A 23,147-nucleotide genomic window follows, 5' to 3' on the forward strand; every position below is an offset into this window, starting at 1 on the left:
AAACTAAGAGCGTTTATTTCAATGCTTGAGTATTTTAGTAGAATTATCATACTTAATTTGTGGCTTTTTTTCAATAGCGATGTGCCGAGAACATGTTTGCTATATTCCAAATGACATTTTGTTTCATGACATTTTCGTGGAAGAGTGCCTTACTATCTTGGATAAGTTGTACGCGTGCTACTGAAAGTACAGTTATATGTTTGCTGTGGTATTGTGATCAAATGCAAGAACACGGTGTATCGGTTGGCAAAGTCTTGGTCCAGATAATTATATGTAATTGGTGCATTATTGGCAAGCATTTTCATGGACCGGAATCACAGTCCTAAGTAGGTCAACGTCATAGGCTCAAACACATATGAATAGCACACTGATACAATCTTCAACATTTCTTTGATAATACAGGGGCGGTGATCCCAGCTGGAATATTAATTTAATATGTTGTATTATGCCCTGAACAGTATCCGATATTGTATTTCTCTATGGTCACCTTACAGTTAAAAGACGGGCTAGATTATTGTTATAAGAGACGTTATCCTAGTGGTGTTCCTCGAATTGCGACTTCAAGCTTTAAAAGCACTCATTATGAAACAGTCACTTGTCGGCTGCATCATCCGAAGCTTTCGCCCTAATTGTTATTGGTTTCATTCCAACACGATGATAAATTTAACCAGCTGCTGTTCAAGTTTCTCTTTAAGTAGGTCGCTTTATTGTGCATTGAATTAAAAAAAGTAGTTTATTCTAAGAAGCGACGCAGTTGCCATCGTTCGTATTTAGCATCGTAAGTAAATCTACCATGTAAGTTAAACTAAAAATATAACCACTGAAAATCAGGTAAAGTTCCCCTTATTCCTACTTTTTTACTGGAACGTGTGCTTTTTCATCTGCAATTTACGTATTACCTTATTAAGCTATTAAGGTATGAAGTGCTAAATTACGTACACTTATATCGGTTATGACATTACAAAAATGTACATTCATTATTTATACAATATATTGAACAGCAAATAATCAAACCAAACAAAATATTGGAAAAGACATTTTTCTAAGTAACCATAAATTTTCAAACCAAGAGCGGTCGTTTTTTTCGAAATTTAATGCTTTCGTGTACGACTTTTTACTTTTTTTTTCCATTTTTGGAATTAATATATGAACTTTATCTTAATATAGTATATAGTTCAAATTATGTCAATACATGCCACAATATATCTAGAACCAGAAATAGATGTTTACAAGCTTCGCGAAGAGAAACGATGCGTGTTTTTATGTAATTTACGAGTGTTTACCAACCTAGTACACATACTATGTGTGGGGCTTGGCTTTATCATTCGTTCTACGACCATTCTTCCCTACTACAGATACAGGATTATCTACACATAAGTATGCACGGTGGTACAGAATCAATCATACTTTAATTGGAGCTATCTTAGAAGCATATTATGTGCGTATTCATTGTGCAAGGATGTACGCAAAGACCACTTAGATATTATGTGAGTTAAAGACTTAACATAGGTGCGGACTAGTTAATAATTTCTTCTGAAATTATTCTTCACTTTATAATATCTCGTCAGAGGACATTTAACAAAAAGTCTACTGTATCATTATATGCAATAAAGAATTTATTTGCGTGCAACCGCTTGCGTTAGGACAAAGATTGCACTTAATCATTGCATCGCTCTTCCTTTTGCGCTCGACATTCGACATTGAATTAACATAAGGTGATCTGTTGTGCTCGGAATTTAATGAAAAAGTAAAAGTTATTTCAATGCAACAACGTATTCTTAGTATTTGCAAAACCATTTAGACGGATGTGACTTTTAGGTGTAAACTACAGGTGCATCGTTTTATGACAAACGTATTGAGGAAATTCTCGACAGGTGATCGACTTTTCTGGTAAAAACTAGTTCCGAATCTTGACATTTTAAAGATGTTTATATAAATGAATATTCAGATGGCCTGCTAAATTGGTAGTGATTCATTCAAATAATTATTACCGTATTAACGTATATATTACCTGTCTTTTAAAGTTCGGACTTTAATTTATATATCCAAATGTATGCCTAATTACATATGTAATGTTTTTCTTACAAGGAAGCATGCCGTCGCTCATTTCTGCGACCAATCATATTTAAAATTTGCTGGCGTTTAGCATTTTTATGAATGACAAATGCTTTTCCCAAATTGTTCATTCAATAAGAATTATGTTGCCTGGAACTATATGAAGAGTTATTATTATGAATTTAAACGTAACAAGAGAAACACGCCGGTATGTTCAAGTCGCTCCAGATTGGTAATATTGGTACACGGACGTTCCATACAAATGGAACCCAACTGATGTGTCGTGTTTTAAAGAACTGTTGTCTAGATTATTCCTACTGCAAGAGTCATGGTCTATCATAGTCTAAGATGATTTCACAAATGCTCCTCTTGGATATTAAATCTACTTCGAACATTGCGTTAATTCCCGTAAACCAGAATTGAATGTAAATGGTCTTTATTGTTCTATCACTAAAATGGTCGTGAAATAAAGGATTCGCTTTAAGGAGAATACGTACAGGCGCAATGGTAGGACTGTATGTCAAAGGTTAATGTTATACTTTATGGTCATGACAGGTTATTTTTCGAAAAGTGTATTTTTCGGACAGATATTTTCTACAAAGAATGAATGGGCTGTTCGGAATTTAGAGTTTACGAAAACGGTAAATTTTTATAAACCTAATGCATAAATACTGAAATGAATCTTAAGACATCCTTGGATAACAAATATTTATGCGTAAACAGAAACATACTTTCGTTTTTCGAGGGCTCAATCTGAACCAATCTGAATGCTCTTTTCAGTCAGTAGGATTCCGCTTTCATCTGTTTGTCATTATTCATGCCCAGCTGGTGTTTATCCACATTTTATGTGTTGTTTTAACGGTATGGGGGACATCTGTTATACCCTTCATTTGATATTTACAAAATGTCTGCTTCAACGTGACAGGTTTAATTCATCTGATGCATTCGATTCGCAGTCAAAATTAAAACATTTATTATGATAATGTCGGTCAGAATATATGCAGCTGGTTTATGACAACATTTCTTTTTTTATTTTGATTACAATATGGACCACGCGCATTAATACTTCAAACCATCTAACCTAAATATTTACATGTATACACTGGTATGAAGAGCACAAATGCTGCCTCGGACTGAAAGACAGGTGGGAACAACTTTAAGCATGGTATTTTGCTAGAAAACCATCTTTAGAAGACCACACAGGCAAACTATATACATGGACGTAAATTTCATGTAAAGAAACGCTTTCGCAGTTTTTTTACTGTATTCATGTTGTTTTATTTACTGTCGTTTTTATATTGTAGTTCATATTTGATCATGTATTGTTTGCAAAAATAATTATGAATTAATTTATTGTGTCTTAATGGGTACAAAAATGCTCCAGATTTTTCGGTTGCAATAATGAAAACAAGTATGCATCCGCTGAAAGGTCAATTTCAAGAAAACATTGGCATGCAGACACGCTCGCATTATAAAACAGATGTTTAATCGTTAAAATAGAAAAATACGAATCATTGCTAAAAACAGTAAAACTGAAATATGTTTAACCAGCAACAGAATCAGAGTAATGTAATGCAGTTTTTTTGTTACTATGTATTCAAACACGATAAATATCTAGAATTCATTCAACAATATAGTCTTTTTAAGTGATTAACAGTCATGAGAGCAAACATTTAAGTCAGACGTAGACAAAACTATGAAAAATTGCGAAATAAATTACAGTTAATATATTTGTGGTTTCAATTGTGTTCTTAATACGGGATTATGTAAAACCGCATCAGAAGACAACTTATATTGTAATTCAAATGTCAGCCACACAAAGTTATTTATGTATTTATAACCCAAAAACGTCTTTCATGAATAAGCAAGCGTTCAATCGTCCTTAGATAAGAAATATTTGAGGATCTCTCTAACCCTCTCAGCTTCTCTGCAACTTGTATAATCGCAGAATACTACACTAAACTGCTGATACAGCGAATGACTGAATGCACACAATTAAGAGCACGTATGTTTAACCAAAAAAAAATCAATCCATTTTTTAATTGCTATACATCTGTAGAGTTTCATGAAATGAATCGTCATTCATTGAACAAGTGAAACGCTGCTCTAATATTCGTATGTGGTAGATAACCACATCTTTCTACACTACAATAACCCTTTTGCCCTATTTGACAAAGTCGGAATTTGAAGAATGTGTGCATACACACAAAACAAACAGTAACACACATTTAAACATGATATCGTTCTATGGTATCTTTTGTTTAAAGGAATCTTTAAAAGCCCCGTTATCGTCCACTAAAGTATGTAGTGTGCTTTTGGGATTCCATTGATGTTTGATTCACACTACAACACCGCCAAAGAAATGATTCGATAAAACCCAAATTCTTTCCGCATAAATTTATACTGCACATATATTGAACACTTGGTGACATTTTTGATATAACAAAGTATGTCGACATTTTGTTTGCATATAATATTCCGTTGGCGTTAATATATTATTCGTCATTTTGGCACATCTTTGATAATTCCATTCGATAATTATTGGACTTGCAACTTACGTTCTACAATGTTTAATCTTTTTGCAATGAAAGACAAACAAAGATGACATATGTGTTAAAAGTCATTTATATTCGGCGAAGTATTTTTACAAAGAACAAATCGGCAGAATCAAAGGTATATTTCGTGCGCTTTAGAAAATTGTACGGAGTTTGGGTTTCAAACTGAAGCAGATGCGTTATACTTATGTGCTGTTCTTCGACTTTGTTCTTAAGTCACACTTCACCAACCGTTTCATGGACCTCATCGGATTCCATAACCAATAAGAATACCATATAAGAATGTCGGCATAGAAAGTTATTTGTGTTACATTAATGGTGGAAGTTAAAATGTACTGGAGTTTTATATCACTATCATTATTGAGTTAAATTAGAAGAATCGGAAGCTAATGAAACATAGTTATCGTTGATTTTGTTTGGCTCAAGTAACGACATTTTTCAATATGCACTGACAGCATCCGAACATACATTAAATATATATCTTTATAACATACAAATGTGCAGGAGCATAACTGATGTTTTTAACTGGCATATGGTAACATTCTCATGTACTCAATTTCAGATCTTGTAAAGAAGGAAATACATCATCAACATTCTAAACGTGTCACAATAATCAGTAGGTGGTCTTGTAACAAAATTAAAGTGCAGCTTATTGCCATTCAGCATGGCAACCAATGGTAAACGGAGTTGTTTGTTTAATCTAGATTTGCAGAATGAATCGTAATAATCGTATAGCTACTGTACTTTTCAAGGTAATAATCTCTGCATTCATAGTAAGTTAAAAGGTTGTGAGCATACAACTATCAAAAAAAGCTTTATATACGTTTCTGCACCGAGTGCCATCTTGTTGAACAACAGTTTCGTTCCAACCCAGTTTCATGGATGTAATATTTTTCACACAATATATCGTTTGTTTCGTGTTACCAAATAAAACTCCCCCTAATACTATTTTTTTTTCACAATCATTAATATAGACCCACTGTTGTAACTTAATTACCGTTTAATATTTCATGTCGGATAGTTGTTTACATGTCATATTCAAATTGCGTTTCGAGATCAGTTATCCTTTTGAAACACATGGCTTCCTACGTTTGTTAGAAGTTGGTTTGACATGCAACTCAAGTACTATTTTATTCATAACTTTTGCAAGGTTATCAAATTGATGACGCATTTGTGAAAATACCTATGTTTTCTTCGATGTCGTTCCACGCAGGACCAGTCCTATATTCGAGAGCTTGTGTGTGTTGTGTGTGTGTGTGTAATAATTAAAGAAAAACTTAATTTGAAACAAAGGCTTAACATATGGTGTTATAATTACATTAAACAAAATGGCGGCTTGAATATGTATGTAAAAAAGTAGCTATATGCGTATGAAAGGATGTTTAAAGGGCTAGTCCACGTGCGACTAATGTTGATGTCCTCCACCACTATAGTGGGGGACATATTTTGTTTTTACCCTGTTTGTTGTTTTGTTGGTTTGTTGGTTAATTTGTTTGTTGGATTATTGCTTTGCGTCAAACTTTAATATTTACCATAACTTTTGCAACATTGAAGATAGCAACTTGATATTTGGCATGCATGAGTATCTCATGAAGCTGCACATTTTGAGTGGTGAAAGGTCAATGTCAAGGTCAACCTTTAATGTCAAAGGTCAAATATATTGGTCAAAATCGCTCATTCAATATACACTTTTGCAATATTGAAGATAGCAACTTGATATTTAGCATGCATGTGTATCTCATGGAGCTGCACATTTTGAGTGGTGAAAGGTCAAGGTCAACGTCATCCTTCAAGGTCAAAAGTCAAATATATGGGGGAAATAGTGTTTCACAAACACATCTTGTTTTTCTAACTATTATTGTATTTAAAAAATTGCACAATCTGTCGGAGTCGGAAGCTTAATAAATACGAAACTTTCATCGTTGATTCAATATGTCTAGACAGTAGGAACAGAGAAAATATATTTCATTCAAGCGAAGTTTTCTCGGTATTGCAAAAATCGTTTAGACCAAAGAAACGTTTTCATCTCTTTGTCTACATGTGCGTCATTTTATGACGAACTTATTGAGGAAAATCTTGGCAGGTGACAATCATTTCTTTCAAAACTGTTCTAATTCTCGACACTGGGCTAACGATACTTAATATTCATTTTTCTGGCAAAACTTGAGCGGAGTCATACGACGTTCATTCAAGTTGGCTAAATGCATTTTACAACTAACTTAAATAGTCGGTGCTCTCTGCTTATGTTTGCTGCAATTGAATAATAAGTTTTGCCCTTTAACATGGGCACTACATCATGATTAAAGTTTAAGCGTGAATATAAAAATAACACATTTCACATATCCAAGCTTCCATTGATTGTTGAACTACTCTGATGTAATGTTAACTATGTAACCATAGTGTTAGGTCGCACGACACACATGATCATATCTCATGTTAAAAGCCAAAGCCACACTTGGATGCAGTGTTTAACTTAACACGACTGTAATTTACCAAACATGAGCTGAATTATTTTGTCAGTTTGTATTATAAATATGGAACTTCATGTTAGATATTTTACCTACAGCAGTTTTCTAATAATGGTTCTGCCATAATTTGGAAAGCAAATTGAAGTTCGGAAATAAGATATCAGACGAGACAATGCGACATTTATTGCAATTACATTAAATTAATGAAAATGTGGTTTCATATGTTAATAATTGTTGCGGAAGTGTTATGACAAGAGCTGAATCCAACTTAACTTTCGAGCCTATGTTACGAATTCAGAAACAAATGCTTATGAATTCTTAACATGTCACCGGCGGATTTAAATATGACAGGAGAATGCATGAGAAATAGCACCACACAAGTAATGAATATACCAATAACTTAATAGTTTACGTTTCCGTACGAGATTCAATGTATTAAATTACTCGATTTGAGTAAAATTAAGCAAGCAATTGCTTTTTATTGGACACATGCACACATTGTCTTGTCTTTGTGATATGTAATTGATGTTCTATATAACGCCCTTTGATAAATAGTGAGGCTTTTTTAAAAATTAATTTTACATACATTTAATTAAAAAATAAATAAGTGCTGCAAGTTATCCCAATGACTTCAATGACATATATGTCAATCTGAGTAATTTAATATTAACTTACGTTGATTGCCTGTGTTACCTTCCACGGATTGTTCTACCTTATTGAATTAAATGTTTATGCGATTGTAAAAAGAATACATGCTGATACCACGTAAAAAGTAAATATGCTGATACCACATAAATCGTACTTTTTAATAAATGTATGTGTCAAAGTCCTAAATAAGGCATCAAACGTAACAGCGGCTGTTTGACCATCGATGGATATTGATGTATGATCAACTGCTTTTCAAAGTATGGCGATTAAATGCTGTCAAACTGTTACCAAAATATTCCTAAAGTTTTGTCTGCCTTAAATGTTAACTATAATTTTGAAGGCAACCGGTGTGTCAGAAGTAATAAATTAAATAAGACAATGATACAATAGTTGCAATTAATGACACACTGATTTTGGAAGATTTCTTGATACGGAAGCGTTGTATAACCGCATGCGGCCAAACATGTTTGGAACTCAGCGTCAGCCAAACAAAATTCTGAATGTGCACGCGATGCTTGAATTATAACAAGTCTCAAACGTCATTTAAGATTTCTTATTCATCGTATACATGTGATTTGGAATCCGTATACTATATTAATAAAACAATGAGTAAACATTCTTTGTGAAGCTGTCTATATATTAAGAGCACAGGCTACACCGGTATTCACATGAAAATATCGAACGACAGTAAGAAACCCGCGAAATGTAGTCATGAACACAGGACTAAACTCATAAGTATACGCTGTACGTTCCACAGAATTTTATCATAACACCGCATTGATATCTGCCTGATATAACGTTGCCTGATATATTTTTTTATATCATGATGAACAGGAAGTTCTTATATCAGTCAATGTTTGGAGTTACGTGGGATTGGCAATAAAGTCAACAATTTCTATCAACATTTATCAGGTTCAACAAAACAAACAATTTGATACCAAGAACGCATATATTTTATTCTAGTTTAAAGTTATAAATCACAAAAACGTTTTTTTTTAAATAACCACAGCCCGCACTACAAAGTTAAGTGACGTCATCAATGGGACAATAAGTCTTAAATATCGATATAGTCATTGCACTCGCAAGTGTTGCACAGAAAGTCAAGGCAAATGATAACTGTATGATAATCCTCAACGTTTTAACAAACGATTTAACACGCTTATGTCAATATTGACACCATCCTCAAAATGTCAATTTCAATACACATCTCCAAAATGGCGTCTCCAAACTATTCGGTGAAGTGTGTTCTTCGATTAAATTTGTCGCTGCAGCCCATTCCTGATCTCCAATTCAAGACGTTTATAATTAAAGCGGGTGTACTCTTCTCATTCGTAGTGCAAACTACCGTTTTTCTCTATACGATGTTTAAAATAAGCGATTATTCGTGTCGTCTTTTCGAACGCCGTTGCTACATTTATGTCAATGTGTAAAAGCCGGATCAGCAAAATCAGCGGGGATCCGTACATTTTAAATATAATAAATGGATTGTTTTGCAGATTTTTAGAAACATGTGGTATGATAAACAGAAAAACAGGTTACTGTCCCATCGTTTTGTAATATATCAGGCTCGGCACGAAAAAAATAACGGCTCGGCAAGCCTCGCCGTTATACTATTCTAAGCCTTGCTTGATATATTACAAAACGATGGGACAGTAACCGGTTATTCTCTATATATCACGGAGACCACACACAAATGACTCAGATAATCAAATATGCTATAAAACGTTGTGATATCATAATGGAGTGAGGGAAAAGTTCCGGAAGTCTGAACAGTACTGTTTCTTTCTCAATTATCATTTAGGTAAAGTTATACGATCGGTGTGAGTGGGACTTTGAAAGGAATTAATGTACAATGTATTGCAACATCAATAATAAAATGTATTAGCTACAGATCATCTGACTGAAATTGTCGGTTTTCTATGAAATATATAGAATCAGATTTAAATTCCGCATCTTATCGTGTGAAATCCGATTCAGTATTAAACGGCTGGGGGAAAACCGGATTTTGAATTACGAACCTTACAATGATGTTTCAATTCCATGTAGGTATTCGACATGTATATATCATATGTTGTGTTGGAGACTTGCAATGCTGTTTCTATTGAAATAATAAACGGAATATTAAAATGACTGTGGCGTTTCGGTGGATTTTAGCGAACGAAAATGGTTGTGAAATACAACGTCACAAAAATAAACTAATGGGTATCAACCCAAGGAACACCGATGCCATTTAATTTATTTAGTTATTATAAACCTACAGATAACCGGTGTATTCTTCGTAGGGAGATACATAATAACAGACCACAATAACGTATCTCACGGTGTTGAATGCGTACCCGTATTAATTGGCTTGAAAAAAAATGTCGGTTTTAACATAGACATCATAGTGACGTCATGATCAAATTATCAATGTAATTTAATATATAATGTTATGCTAATTCTCGCGATGCATACATTTTGTATTGCGTTTGTGACTCCCTATGTTGCTTTTCATCATTGGAAGGAAATTATATTATAAATGGAATATTATTAGGTTGTAATGTTTAGTTATGTTCGGTTATGTGGACATAATGATAGGTTAAGTTAACATTTGGTTGGGTTCAGGTAACACTGGGTTGGGTTAAGTTAATATTATGTTGGGTTTAGTATACAATATGTTGGGTTCAGTTAACATTGTGTTGGGTTCAGGTAAAATTGTGTTGGGTTAATATGACATTTGGTTGGGTCAATTTAACTTAACATTATGTTGAGTTAAGATTGACGTTATGAAATGTTAAGTTGAAATTATGTTTGGTTAAGTGGAATTATGTTGCATTGTTTACATAATGTTCGGTTGAGATAATATTGTGACTTTGCCGTTATTATATTTAGATATATTCAAGAAAAACAAGAAATGTGTTGGTCGGAAACACTATGTCCCCTTCTGTGCCGTTTTCATTTTTTTTACCTTTGACCTTGAAGGATTACCTTGACCTTGACCTTTCACCACTCAGAATGTGCAGCTTCATGAGATACACATGCATGCCAAATATGAAATTGCTATCTTCAATATTGCAAAAATAATGGCAAAATGTTAAAGATTTTCATTTTTTTGACTTTTGACCTTGAAGGATGATCTTGACCTCTCACCGCTCAAAATGTGCAGCTCCATGAGATACACATGCATGCCAAATATCAAGTTGGTATCTTCAATATTGCCAAAGTATTCATAATATTAGCGATTTTGGTCACATATACTTGACCTCTGACCTTGAAGAATGACCTTGACCTTTCACCACTCAAAATGTGCGGCTCCATGAGATACACATGCATGCCAAATATCAAGTTGGTATCTTCAATATTGCCAAAGTATTCATAAAATGAGCGATTTTTGCCACATATATTTGACCTTTGACCTTGAAGGATGACCTTGACCTTGACCTTTCACCACTGAACATGTGCGGCTCTATGAGATACACATGCATGCCAAATATCAAGTTGCTATCTTCAATATCGCAAAAGTATTCATAAAATGAGCGATTTTGGCCACATATACTTAACCTCTGACCTTGAAGGATGACCTTGACATTGACCTTTCACCACTCAAAATGTGCCGCTCTATGAGATACACATGCATGCCAAATATCAAGTTGCTATCTTGAATATTGAAAAAAATATTTCAAATGTTAAAGTTGGAGCAAACAGACCAACAGACCAACGTACAGACCAACAGACAGGGCAAAAACAATATGTCCCCCATTATAGTGGGTGGGGGACATAAAAGACCACACAATTGGGGTATATTTAGGTTTTTTAATAGGTCTAAATCAAAAGTAAGGTTTTCTTATCGCACTTATTATTACATTTTTGTCACATCTCTTGAAAACAGCCCAATAAAAATGTCATCGTTTCTTAAATATAAAACATAGTTTTTAAGGCGAATTTAATGTCGGAAGTAGGTAATGAGATGTAACAATGCAGCATTTATTGAATGAATGCAGTTGTGGTTTCAGATTGTGAATGAATGTCACGGAAGTGTTATAAAAGTGCAACCATGTGGATTATATTGACAAAAAAACACCGACACTGTTGAAGATGTTTTACTGCACCAAGACATAACATCAGTCATTTCCACTACTTATAATGTAGTGGTCATTCATCTCTGGTTGTGCGATACCCAATCAACAAGTACTTTTCTCAATATTAAGGACAGCTGAAAATTTAATAATTTGCATATCCCAGATCATTTTATTCCATTGCTGACATCGAAGTTCTAATTTCGACACATGGTTAGAAATTATTAAATGAACTGATGTTTACTTTATTTTTTTCTAGAAGAGTGAAATATTGCATTCCGCTATTATTTCCATTACAATTAAAACGTGTTTCTGCCAATTTCAAGAGAAATTTATTGTCATTCGTTTTGACAGTAAATGACTTCTGACGTTTAATTAATCTCAGATGCGCAGTGTTAGAGCTTATCAAGAACCGTGTTATAACGCATCATTGCATTCATGAATTCCATACGAAGTTGATATTTTCGCAAACAGAGTAAACAGTAAAACAATAAACATACGTAATTGTTTACGTTTGTGCAGCGAGTGTTATCTTAAAAACACAGTACATTATCTTTGGGCCCAGTTTCGAACATGTTTTTACAAAGTAAATAATTGTATGTTTCCCTACGAAATGCGATACGGCTGATAAGAAAATGGCATTTTAACAAAAACAATTAATTTGGTATACATAGATATAGACCAAGTGGTAAAACATGGTTGCGGTTGTATAATAGTAACCCAATGCTTTTTCGGTAGATGTTGACATTTTTTAGTTTCATTTTGCGTTTAGTTTAATAGATTAAAGTCGTGTTATACACCTGTGTTTCTTTCTACATGCATTAAGTTCATTTTACATGACGGATTGGTATTAAAGAATTATAACTGAATAAATTATATTCAATAATTATATATGTGTATTTTAATTATTGTAACATACCATATCGTTTAATTCTTATGAGACTACTATTTAATGTCCCCTCGATCGACTGTTTATGTGATGTCGATATAATGCCTACTGTTGAATCGATATGGTTATGCCCACAAAGTGTCAAATACGTTGACCTTTTCAGTGATGTCCAATAAGTACCTAGTATATTGACTAATGATGCAATGAACAGTTAATGTAAGAACGCGTTGTTTTCATCTGATCTTTGGTCAGAAGTTGTATCTAGATGATGTCTAGGTCAAGTTTGAATGTGGGTCATGCCGGGTCAAAAACTAGGTCACGGGGTCACTTATTGCGTTTTAAACATTCAGCATGTTGTCAGATCTCCAATTGAAGTTTCGATCTTCACCAAGCTTTGTCAGAAGTTTTATATAGATAATTTCTAGGACATGTTCCAACATGGGCCATGCCGGGCCGAAAACTAGGCCACGGGGTCACTTCATGCGTTTTACACATTCAGTACGGTGTACGCTCTCTATGTCAAGTACTTATCATCCGCTCTTCACCAAACTTGGTCAGAAGTTTTATCTAGATGATCTCTAGACCATGTTCGAACATGGGCCATGCCGGGCAAAAAACTAGATCACGAGGTCACTTAGTGCGTTTTTCACATTTAGCATGGTGTTCCCTATATCAGGTACTTTTCATCCGCTCTTCATGTGGGGGTATTTGTCACGTCTGTGACAAAGCTCTAGTTTCCATTTAAAGCTCTCTGCGCTAACCAATTGCGTAATTTCCATTGAGTGGAAACTTGACGCCTGTTGAGGTTTCCATTTATTATGCACTACGGTATCCTTTTGTGTGGTGTCCATTTAGATGTCGATGTAGTGTCCACTACGCTGGCATGTTTTGGGTTGTCAATTTAGTATTTACTAAGTTGAAACCTTTTAGGAAATCCATTTAGTGTCCATCACATTGAAACCGTTTGGCTTGCCCATGTATTGCCCACAAACGTGGACCTCTTGGATGATGTCAATATAATGTCCTCTCAATTTACCGCAGTTAGGATTCCCACTTCGCATCAACTGATTTGACGTAAGGTGTACGTTCATTATTCATTAAAGTGACCTCTTGTGGGTTGTCAATTTAGTGTCTACTACGTTTTGGGATGTCCATTTTGAGTCCACTATATTTACCTCTAGTGTGATATCCATTGCGTGTCCACTACCTTTACTTTTTGTGGTGTATGTTTAGTGTCCATGACGCTGACGTCTTATTATAAATTGTTTGAGATATTCATATTCAATTGACGGCATAAATATTGATTCTCTCAATGATTCATTTACGATCCATGAAATTATTCAGACGATATCATACATGTCCCGAAAAAAGCGTTGATTTGAAAGGTTACGTTGCGGACACACCTAGTCAAAATATTCAATTATGTATTTGATAACAATGCATATCCTGAGTCCTGGACTAAAGCCTCAATTGTTCCATTTTTCAAAAAGGGTGATAAATCTATTCCGGAAAATTATAAAGGAATAACTTTAGTTAATAATCTGGCTAAACTATTTTTAACGCTGCGATGCCGTCAATATAATTGGTGCGGAAATTAATCCATTTTAACGAATGTCAGTTTGGTTTTAGAAACAATCGTAGAACGCCTGCTTTTTTCTTCATATTATAATTCAGAAGGTTTAAGCGAACAATTACAAACTACTTTGTGTCTTGGTAGACTATATCAAAGCATTTGATACCGTCATTCATGATGCCCTATGGATTACACTTGTGAACTCAGGTATCAGCTGTAAAATACTTAATATGCTAAAACCCATATAAGCTATTGTGAAATCGTGTGTTCAATGTTCGAGTTCAATGTAAAAATTAAGAATTGTTTGATGTATCATTAGGGGACACGCAAGGTGAACCATTGTCACATCTTTTGTTTATTTTGTTTATCAATGATATTCGTGAAGTCTACAAACTTATGTATTAATAATGTTGATATGTTATCTATTTTTATGTAAATGTTTGCCCGATTACATTGCTTATTTTTCAACTGATCCCCGTAGTCTACAGCACCAAATAAATTGTTAATATGATTATTCTAAGAAGTGGGTACTCACGATTAATGTCGGGAAAACTAAGGTATGTTGATTTCAAAAGTATAAATTAAAAATATTCACAAATGGGAACTCAACGTCGACAATATTTAAAAAGTATATGTTTTTACGAACTTAGCTGATTAATTCTATAACGCTTCACTAAAACGTGCAGTTGAAGCATTAAACGAGAAGGCTCTCAGAGTTTATAATCACCTTAGTTCATTATTTAGCAGAATCAAATTATGGCCCATTATGCTGAACTCTTGTAATGTGTCAATTTAGGCCCACTATGTTGACCTCTTGTAATGTGGAAGTTTATGACCCACTATGCTGACCTCTTTTAATGTGTCAATTTAAGGCCCACTATGCTGACCTCTTGTAATGTGTCAGTTTATGACCCACAATGCTGACTTCTTGTAACATGTCGATGTATGGCCCAATATGCTGACCTCTTGTAATGTGTCCATGTATGGCCCACCATGCTGACCTCTTGTAATATGTCAGTTTAGGACCCACTATGCTTACCTCTTGTAATGTGTTAGTGTATGACGCACTATGCTGACCTCTTGTAATGTTTTAATTTAAGGCCCACTATGCTAACATCTCGTAAAGTGTCAGTTTGTGACCCACTATGCTGACCTTTTGTAATGTGACAGTGTATGACCCACCACGCTGACCTCTTGGAATGTTTAAATTTAAGGCCCACTATGCTGACCCCTTGTACTGTGTCAGTTAATGACCCACTATGCTGACCTCTTGTAATGTCTCAGTTTATGGCCCACGATGCCGACCTCTTGTAATTTGTCAATGTATGACCCACTATGCTGACCCCTTGTACTGTGTCAATTCATGGCCCACTATGTTGACCTCGACCTCTTGTAATGTGTCAATTTATGACCCACACTACTAGCCTCTTGTAATGTGTAAATTTATGGCCCACTATGCTGACCGCTTGTGATGCGCCCAAAAATTTCCCACTGGGCTGATTTCTTGTTTGGTCTCCATTTAGATCAACTACCGCGACGTCTTTTGTCGTAACCATTAAGTGTTCACTGCGTTGACCGATTGTGAGATGACCATTTAGTACCCACAGCTTTGAAATATTTTTTGCTATCCTTTTAGCATTTTGCGTTGACCTGATTTAACTTAAGGGTGTACTACGCTGACCTCATGTGTTGTATCCATTTAATGTATTATGTGTTGCCAGCTTTCGGATGTTCAATTAGTGACCAATACGTTGACCGCTTTCAGTATGCCCAAATAGTATCTACAATATTGACCTATTTATGGATGTTCATTCATGGCAACTACACTTATCTTTCCGTCCTGTGATGTTAGTGTCTTCTTGGTTGACCTCTTGAGTGATTTCCATGTTGAGCCAACTTCCTTAACCGTGTATTGTTCACTCGTGTGCGGTGTCCATGAAGAGTCCTCTTCGTTATTGCTTTTGTGATGTCCACATAGTATCTGTTTATTGGTAGTGCCCTACGCGTTTCGCCTTTATGTTACGAAAATATTGACTTGAATGATAATGCCACATTACCAAAATTTCACATCTGAATACTTTTCATTTTCCGTATGAAACACGAACGCTTTATTATTATTATTATTATCGAATTATTTTATGGTATTATTCGGTCGAGTATCTTAATTTCGAATCATCTCGCCCTCAAGCATGCAAACAGCTGACTAACTTAAACGTTGCAAGTACACAAAAGAACGTTCAATGGGACTCGTATTTATTTAAGCACAAAAACGTTCAATATTATACTGATATCGATTTTAACAATTCAATGCTCGATAATGTTGTTTGGTAATGTCATTCATAAATTAACACTGCGTTAGTTTTATCACTGAATCGTATATTTATTTATAGAAAGATGCGAACGGTCTACTGAATGGATCTTTGATCTTAAATGTTATATCAATCTTATGCAATTACTTAGATTTACATTAAGAAATGCATGCATGGTAAAGCATGTGAGACAATGCTGAAAGAGCGTATGTACAGGCGCGCGATATTTCACGGTAAATATCATGGCCTTCTCAGTAGGTATAAGTGCACGATGGTAATACGATGAACTTAAACCTGTGAGATCGGCGGATTTCTCGGGAAAGATTAAAGAAGAATTATATCACTTCCTCGCTCGTTATTGTTGATACATTGATAAGGAAAGGAACATTTTAATCTACGATTATAACAAAGTCTGGGTATGTTTCTATTTTTCCAGAGAACAGTGTTCATGCGAGTGCCAGTCAACGCGATCTTTCCAGTTAACAAACGACAGTGGTAAAGCAGACGAGAACAAATACTTAAATGCAGACGATCGTTTGATAAGCGTTAAGTCCCGACGGAATTCAGGACGCAGAACACATAGTAAAAGTTCGAGAAGTGATGTGACCACAGAGGATACTAATAGTTCACATTGTAGTAAATGTAATATTTGTAAAGCTCTAAGTTCCTGGATCCATAACAATATGGCCATGTTTGTATGCTACCAGTGTTTAATAGTACTCGTGCTGTGCGTAGGTGGCGTGTTTATGGGGATGAACTACTCAGGTGACAAATCCAAGACGGCATCTTTGCACATGAAGCCCGGCTCGATGGAGCCTCTTATATATGACTATCCAAGTGAGAGCGAGGTTGATTACGTCATATCCGACAGGAACCGCGCGGATTACCCTCACCAGCATCTGGCGACACGAGTTATACTGGTAAGAATTAACACATATACATTTATTCAAACATAACGTTTACGTTAAGTCACTTTTTTTTATAAATAGTTCAGTTATAAAAAATTGTCTTAAATAACTGTACGTATGATCATGTGTATTTCAAATATGAATTCAATAACAAAATTACCGTAGTTTAAAAAACAAAAAGTATAAATTAATATTTTAAAATGTTTATGTCCATTTTGATCTCAAAAATAAAGAATACACTAAACATCGCTACATTTATAATCGTTTCAAATATATAATATTCATTATGAAATGTCTAAATACGTATGTATTTTACATATAAGTGATATATATTAAAATGCATATATGATAGTATCCTCAATTTATTCTTATTCGATCGTTTACGTTAGCCTACTAATTTACCTTTTATATGATCGGATAGAGTCGCTTATGAGGTTACGATCAGACGACATTTCAGTTTTATTTTAGGTTCCCTTTTTTATCAAATCAAATATCAAGTTAGGTAAAGCGTCTGGTTTTAATCCGTTCCTTATGAACAAGAAGGTATGCCAAACGACTTATTAAAGCGATGATTTGATTGATTATTGAAAGGTCAACTTAGAATGACCTTTAATGCGATTCTATCAGTCATCGTATACTATAAAAGCGTCAAATTGGATATTTTAATGAGCATTGCAAATGTTTATTTTATAAACCATTATTGTTAACGTTCTAACAACTGTCTGAAGAAACCAATTTCAACAACAAGTTTAACAGATTAAATATACATATTAGACCTGTTACTTCAAAAATAAATAAAAACTTCGAAAGCATTTTTTTAATTCAGTGAAATTGAGATTTGCACCTGCACAATCGAAATCTAATTTGATATTTAAATGAACAAGTTAATTATGGGATTTACTGAAGGAGTCCTTCAAATCGGTTATATTGTTTTAAATGGTAATATTCGGTAATGTAGTTCATTGTGTATAACTCTGAGAATACGTCTTTTGTGGTTTCATTTTTATATACATCTCTGTATATCTTGTCTACATTTAGGTTTCACAGATATAACTTAATATAAGGTTACTTATTTTACTAAAGACCAAAATATTGGAAGCTAGGGGTAAATGTGGTGTCAAAAATGTTGATAATTACGTACCCTTTATTCTCTGTATAAAAGAAAATTGGTTGTTCATGAAGTACATTTTTAAAATGTCTAGTTGTGCTTTCAAATATTGTTTTTCATTGACCACTGCACCTAAACACGTTTCGATCTGCAACGTATTAGTTTTATCGCTGATGATTCGGTATTCATAGCTCTTCACTCCAAGAAAATAAACAAGAAATTGATTTATTTTTATTTAAGTGGGTGCACGATTAGCTGCAATTTGCTTGAGTCTTCCGGGTATGTATTTGTGCAAGATAAATACAATTCAGTATGAAGAAAATATTTAATTGAATGTGTTCAACCTTAGTACAAGTCATCGTGTGTGTTGTTTTGCAGTATAAAAATTAATTCCGCGTCAAATATTGCAACATGTAATGACTGAAGAAATTCACAATTGAATGTTAAATATAACATTGTATAAATGTATAATTATTTAAAATAATGGCATGATCTTTTCATATCTGTTTTACGTGTTATTATCAGGTATCCTTATTTATTATGCCTCCGCAATAGTGTTCCCCCATTATCAGCCTCAATTATTACAAGCGTTAATTTTAGTTGACGTTATCAAACTTGGGCGCACTAATGATTCATTCACAAACATATGAGCCACGTTTAGGCGAATATGTGTATGTTACCACATGTGGCCAGCCTATCTGCAGACTAGCCTGTGCGATCGCGCAGTATTGTCAGGAGCTACCTGGCGTATTTTTGAAGTGGACAAGGTAGCTCTTGACAAGACTGCCCGGAAGCGCAGACTTGTCTGGAGCTACGCTTGCCGTGTCAGAAAACCCGTGTTCGCATGACGCGGGTTATATCCGTATGGTATGTTCACGTTACAAACTTCTTTATTTGTGTACGAAATGTTCAAACAAACAAAAAGAATTGTACAATCACTATGTTGTATGATCATATACATGTTTACATTGTATGTATGATATTGAATAAAAAAAATAAAAATAAAAAAATAGTTTCTGGTTTGATTAATCCATCTTGTTATAACAGATGCCTAGAAAGGTTAACATTTGATAGCTCTTCATGCTATTTTAATAGACGCTATAGATCACTTCAACTACTTTAGAACTATTTGCACTAGAGATCGCACACACTTTATAGAAATATGCTATTTTAAAGATAGCGACAGCGTTATTCTCGTGGTAAAATCATGTATTGTATGGCCTCGAAGGACGCTATTCTGAAATGGACTATATATACACTAAAAAAGATCAAACAAAAAACATAAACGAATGCACATGTTGTGTTTAATTAGGTTATAACGCAGACTGTAAATATACATAATTCGGAAACAGGACATGTGTCTATTGACAATCGTCTCCACAATCTACCCGTTCTTGCAATTTACACTTTTTGAGTTACACGCAACAGAAAATCAAACGGACGGACGTTACTGTTCAGATAGGGGCGGATCGATTATGAGTAAAAAGTCTCCATGAAAACCGATTTGAAAATTGTAAGAAAAGGAATGAAGTTTATTATAATAATTGTTAACAATAATTTATTTTTAGGAAACTTACTTATCCCAACCGTCTGTTACTAAACTACATAATTCAAAAACAGCGTAACCTTTTGTATTTTGTCATAAGACGTGAAATATTGGCTGCGATGCCGTGCATGGCAGCAAATATGTCCATATAATCTCGTTCTCGTGCCACTGCTTCCACGCACAAAATAGACATGGATAGATCGCAGTATAGACATTTATCTATGATGTTTGGCGTATGTTCCTTGTATCATTACAACGATGCGCCTACTAATATGTAGCTTAATGGCCTTTTTATCAGACTTAGATAAATATTCGCGCAGCAATTGTTTACATTTCCCCATGCACTGAACTCTTTCGTTTCGGTATCAGTTTGCATAAATCAGCGATTGTCTTTAAAAGCTGAAAATAAACATTTAACTGATGGAGTATTAATACTTTACAATTGTTTTTTGCTTCATGGAAAAATAAACATTTCTCAGAAATATAAAGGTGGGCACATTCTTCATGAATTCTTATTTCTTTCCCACAAGGATGAAGTGTTCTTTCGACATCCAACATCCATCTCCGCGTGTATCAATTTTTCTATCATCGTTTACAGTTCCATCTCCTCGTGTATAAATTCTTCTATCATCTTTTACAGTTCCATCTCTGCATGTATTAATTATTCTTTCATCTTTAAAATTCCATCTCCGCATGTAGTAATACTTCTTTTTTCTTACACAGTTCCATCTCCGCACGTATTTATTCTTCTGTCGTCTACACAGTTCAGTCTCCGCATGTATTAATTCTTCTTTCATCTTTCACAGTTCCATCTCCGCATGTAGTAATACTTCTTTTATCTTACACAGTTCCATCTCCGCACGTATTAATTCTTCTGTCGTCTACACAGTTCAGTCTCCGCATGTATTAATTCTTCTTTCATTTTTCACAGTTCCATTTCCCCTAGTATAAATTCATCTTTCGTCTTAAATAATTCCGTCTCCGCCTTAAGTAATTCTTCTTTCATCTTATGCAGTGTTATCTCCGCACGGATTCACTTTTCTTTCATGTTACAAAGTTCGATCTCCGCGCGATTATACGCAAACTCACAATAGCCTGTAAGGTGTAAAAGACCCAAATGAACAAGGAAATATACATGCGTTGTAGGATTCAAATATACATGCGTTGTATGATGCAAAAGATATTTAATAGAACGGCGGTTTCTTAAAATGACCGCTTACGAGTGAAAATAATACTGACTTGATGATGTCTACGTTTTATTTCTTATTCTCATTACCGCTGCATGTGTGTACTGATCAAAATTCAAAACTTATTTTAATTTAGATCTAAAAACGAACTAGTGGTCAATGAGAATTTAATAAAATCAACGCGTGTGCACACATATCAATTTTCATTTTTTAATCGATTAGTTCGAGATATTATTAATCAGTATTTATCTGAAGTAAACTCTACGGTCAATGCATGTCGACCTGGTGAGCATTGATTGGATATCTACTGAGCCATCTGGAAGGCGATGAAAGGTTTGCTTGATCAGTTATAATAATCAGTAGAAAAACCGATATGAATTATATTAACGTAAATAACACCATACGAATTCGTACTATCAATAACAAAACTTGAGTGTAGTTAACTTTTTATTTAAGTAAGTTTTCTGAAGACTTCAATTCGAATCCCATTGTAGGCTTGCATCAAACATAATAAATTTGGATTGCATTTTTAACAATTAATAAATATACCATTTTTACTTCATACTATATTCTCGAAAAAAGGTATTAACTTTTAAAACATGTATTTATTATTTGGTAAATGGCGACGATATACCCCTTAAACCTTTGTTTAACCTTGGTTGTTAATCGCATATCATGTGTTTGTAATCGCCAAACTTAAAAAAAATCCGTGTTAACATACGTTCGTGCAAAAGTAGTAATAAAAAAATATATTGTATTGATTAAAAAACACCTATTAATTACTTTACCTATTAATTAATTTATCGATGGCTAAAACAAATGTATTAAACAATAAAGCTGGAGGAACCAAATGTTTAACACTCATATTAAGTAATGGCAATCATCATATGGCTGTGATTTTAGGTTATGGGACAATTTAGCCTCCTTCTCGATATGTGTGTGTCATCATATTTTATGGAAGGGACAACTATAATAGGAGGCATGCGAACGATGTTTGTACAAAAATGTGCGAGTCGGTACCGATCACATGAAATCCCAAGGTATTTTAAACAAGAATTCAGTGACCCACGAATAACGTAACAATACTTGTCTTTTATTTAGTTTTTTCATGACGAGATGTTAACTATGCCGTGAACGTTTTTCCGACCAACGTTATGAATGGTTTATAAACGTTTTTTGAAAATGAAAAATAAGAAGACCAAATGTTATTCTTATATTGACAGCATCTTTTAAGTTTATGGCACATTCTAAAACAGAATATAAAACAGTAAATTTTGCATTTGACAAGACAATGCTGTGGTTATAAATTAGGGACATGCTGAAAGCTTTCAAAGCGACATTCGCTTTAACTCATCGTAAAATACATTAGTGTCACCCATATGCAGACACAGTATTGTTAACTAGTTGTAAAAACTGCACCGCTAACCAACTGTTATATAAATTGTGCATTATTCAGTTTGTCACAAGTTAATAGCTTTATCGCAATTGCGCACGCGACCATACTCTTTGTTCGTGCACGAGAATACTAATAGTCGATGTGATTGTTCTTATGCTACGTTCCTTTTATCACCATTGTCGCCGCAATTTAAATCGTGGTTTTAATCGGAACCTAACCGTGATAATCCTTTAAGATCTTATATTGATTTATCCGATCGTGAAGCTAATCGTGTCAATTATGTTTATCTTTAAAGTTTTTTTCTGCGAAGAAGACGATAGACTGCAATAAATTGTAAAGTCGGTATCATCTCCTCAGATCGTATTTTGTCTTAATAAAGTACGGCACATCATAATGATTCGTCTTTCCGAATCGTGGTGATTGCAGTCCATCTTATGAAAAGAAACTGAC

At 34.3% G+C, this 23,147-nt stretch overlaps 2 protein-coding genes across 2 annotated transcripts in view; both read left to right on the forward strand.

Moving 5' to 3' along the window:
* Window positions 1-23,147, forward strand: part of LOC127875882 (uncharacterized) — a 223,695-nt gene that overhangs the window by 64,714 nt on the left and 135,834 nt on the right. The gene's annotated exons all lie outside the window — the stretch shown is intronic.
* Window positions 1-23,147, forward strand: part of LOC127875883 (uncharacterized) — a 158,863-nt gene that overhangs the window by 855 nt on the left and 134,861 nt on the right. The window contains exon 2 of the mRNA XM_052420624.1: window positions 16,989-17,472. Coding sequence (XP_052276584.1) covers window positions 16,989-17,472 — 484 coding nt within the window. The remainder of the gene's footprint in view (window positions 1-16,988; window positions 17,473-23,147) is intronic.

The sequence above is a fragment of the Dreissena polymorpha genome, chromosome 4, assembly GCF_020536995.1.
Source record: "Dreissena polymorpha isolate Duluth1 chromosome 4, UMN_Dpol_1.0, whole genome shotgun sequence".
NCBI lineage: Eukaryota > Metazoa > Mollusca > Bivalvia > Myida > Dreissenidae > Dreissena > Dreissena polymorpha.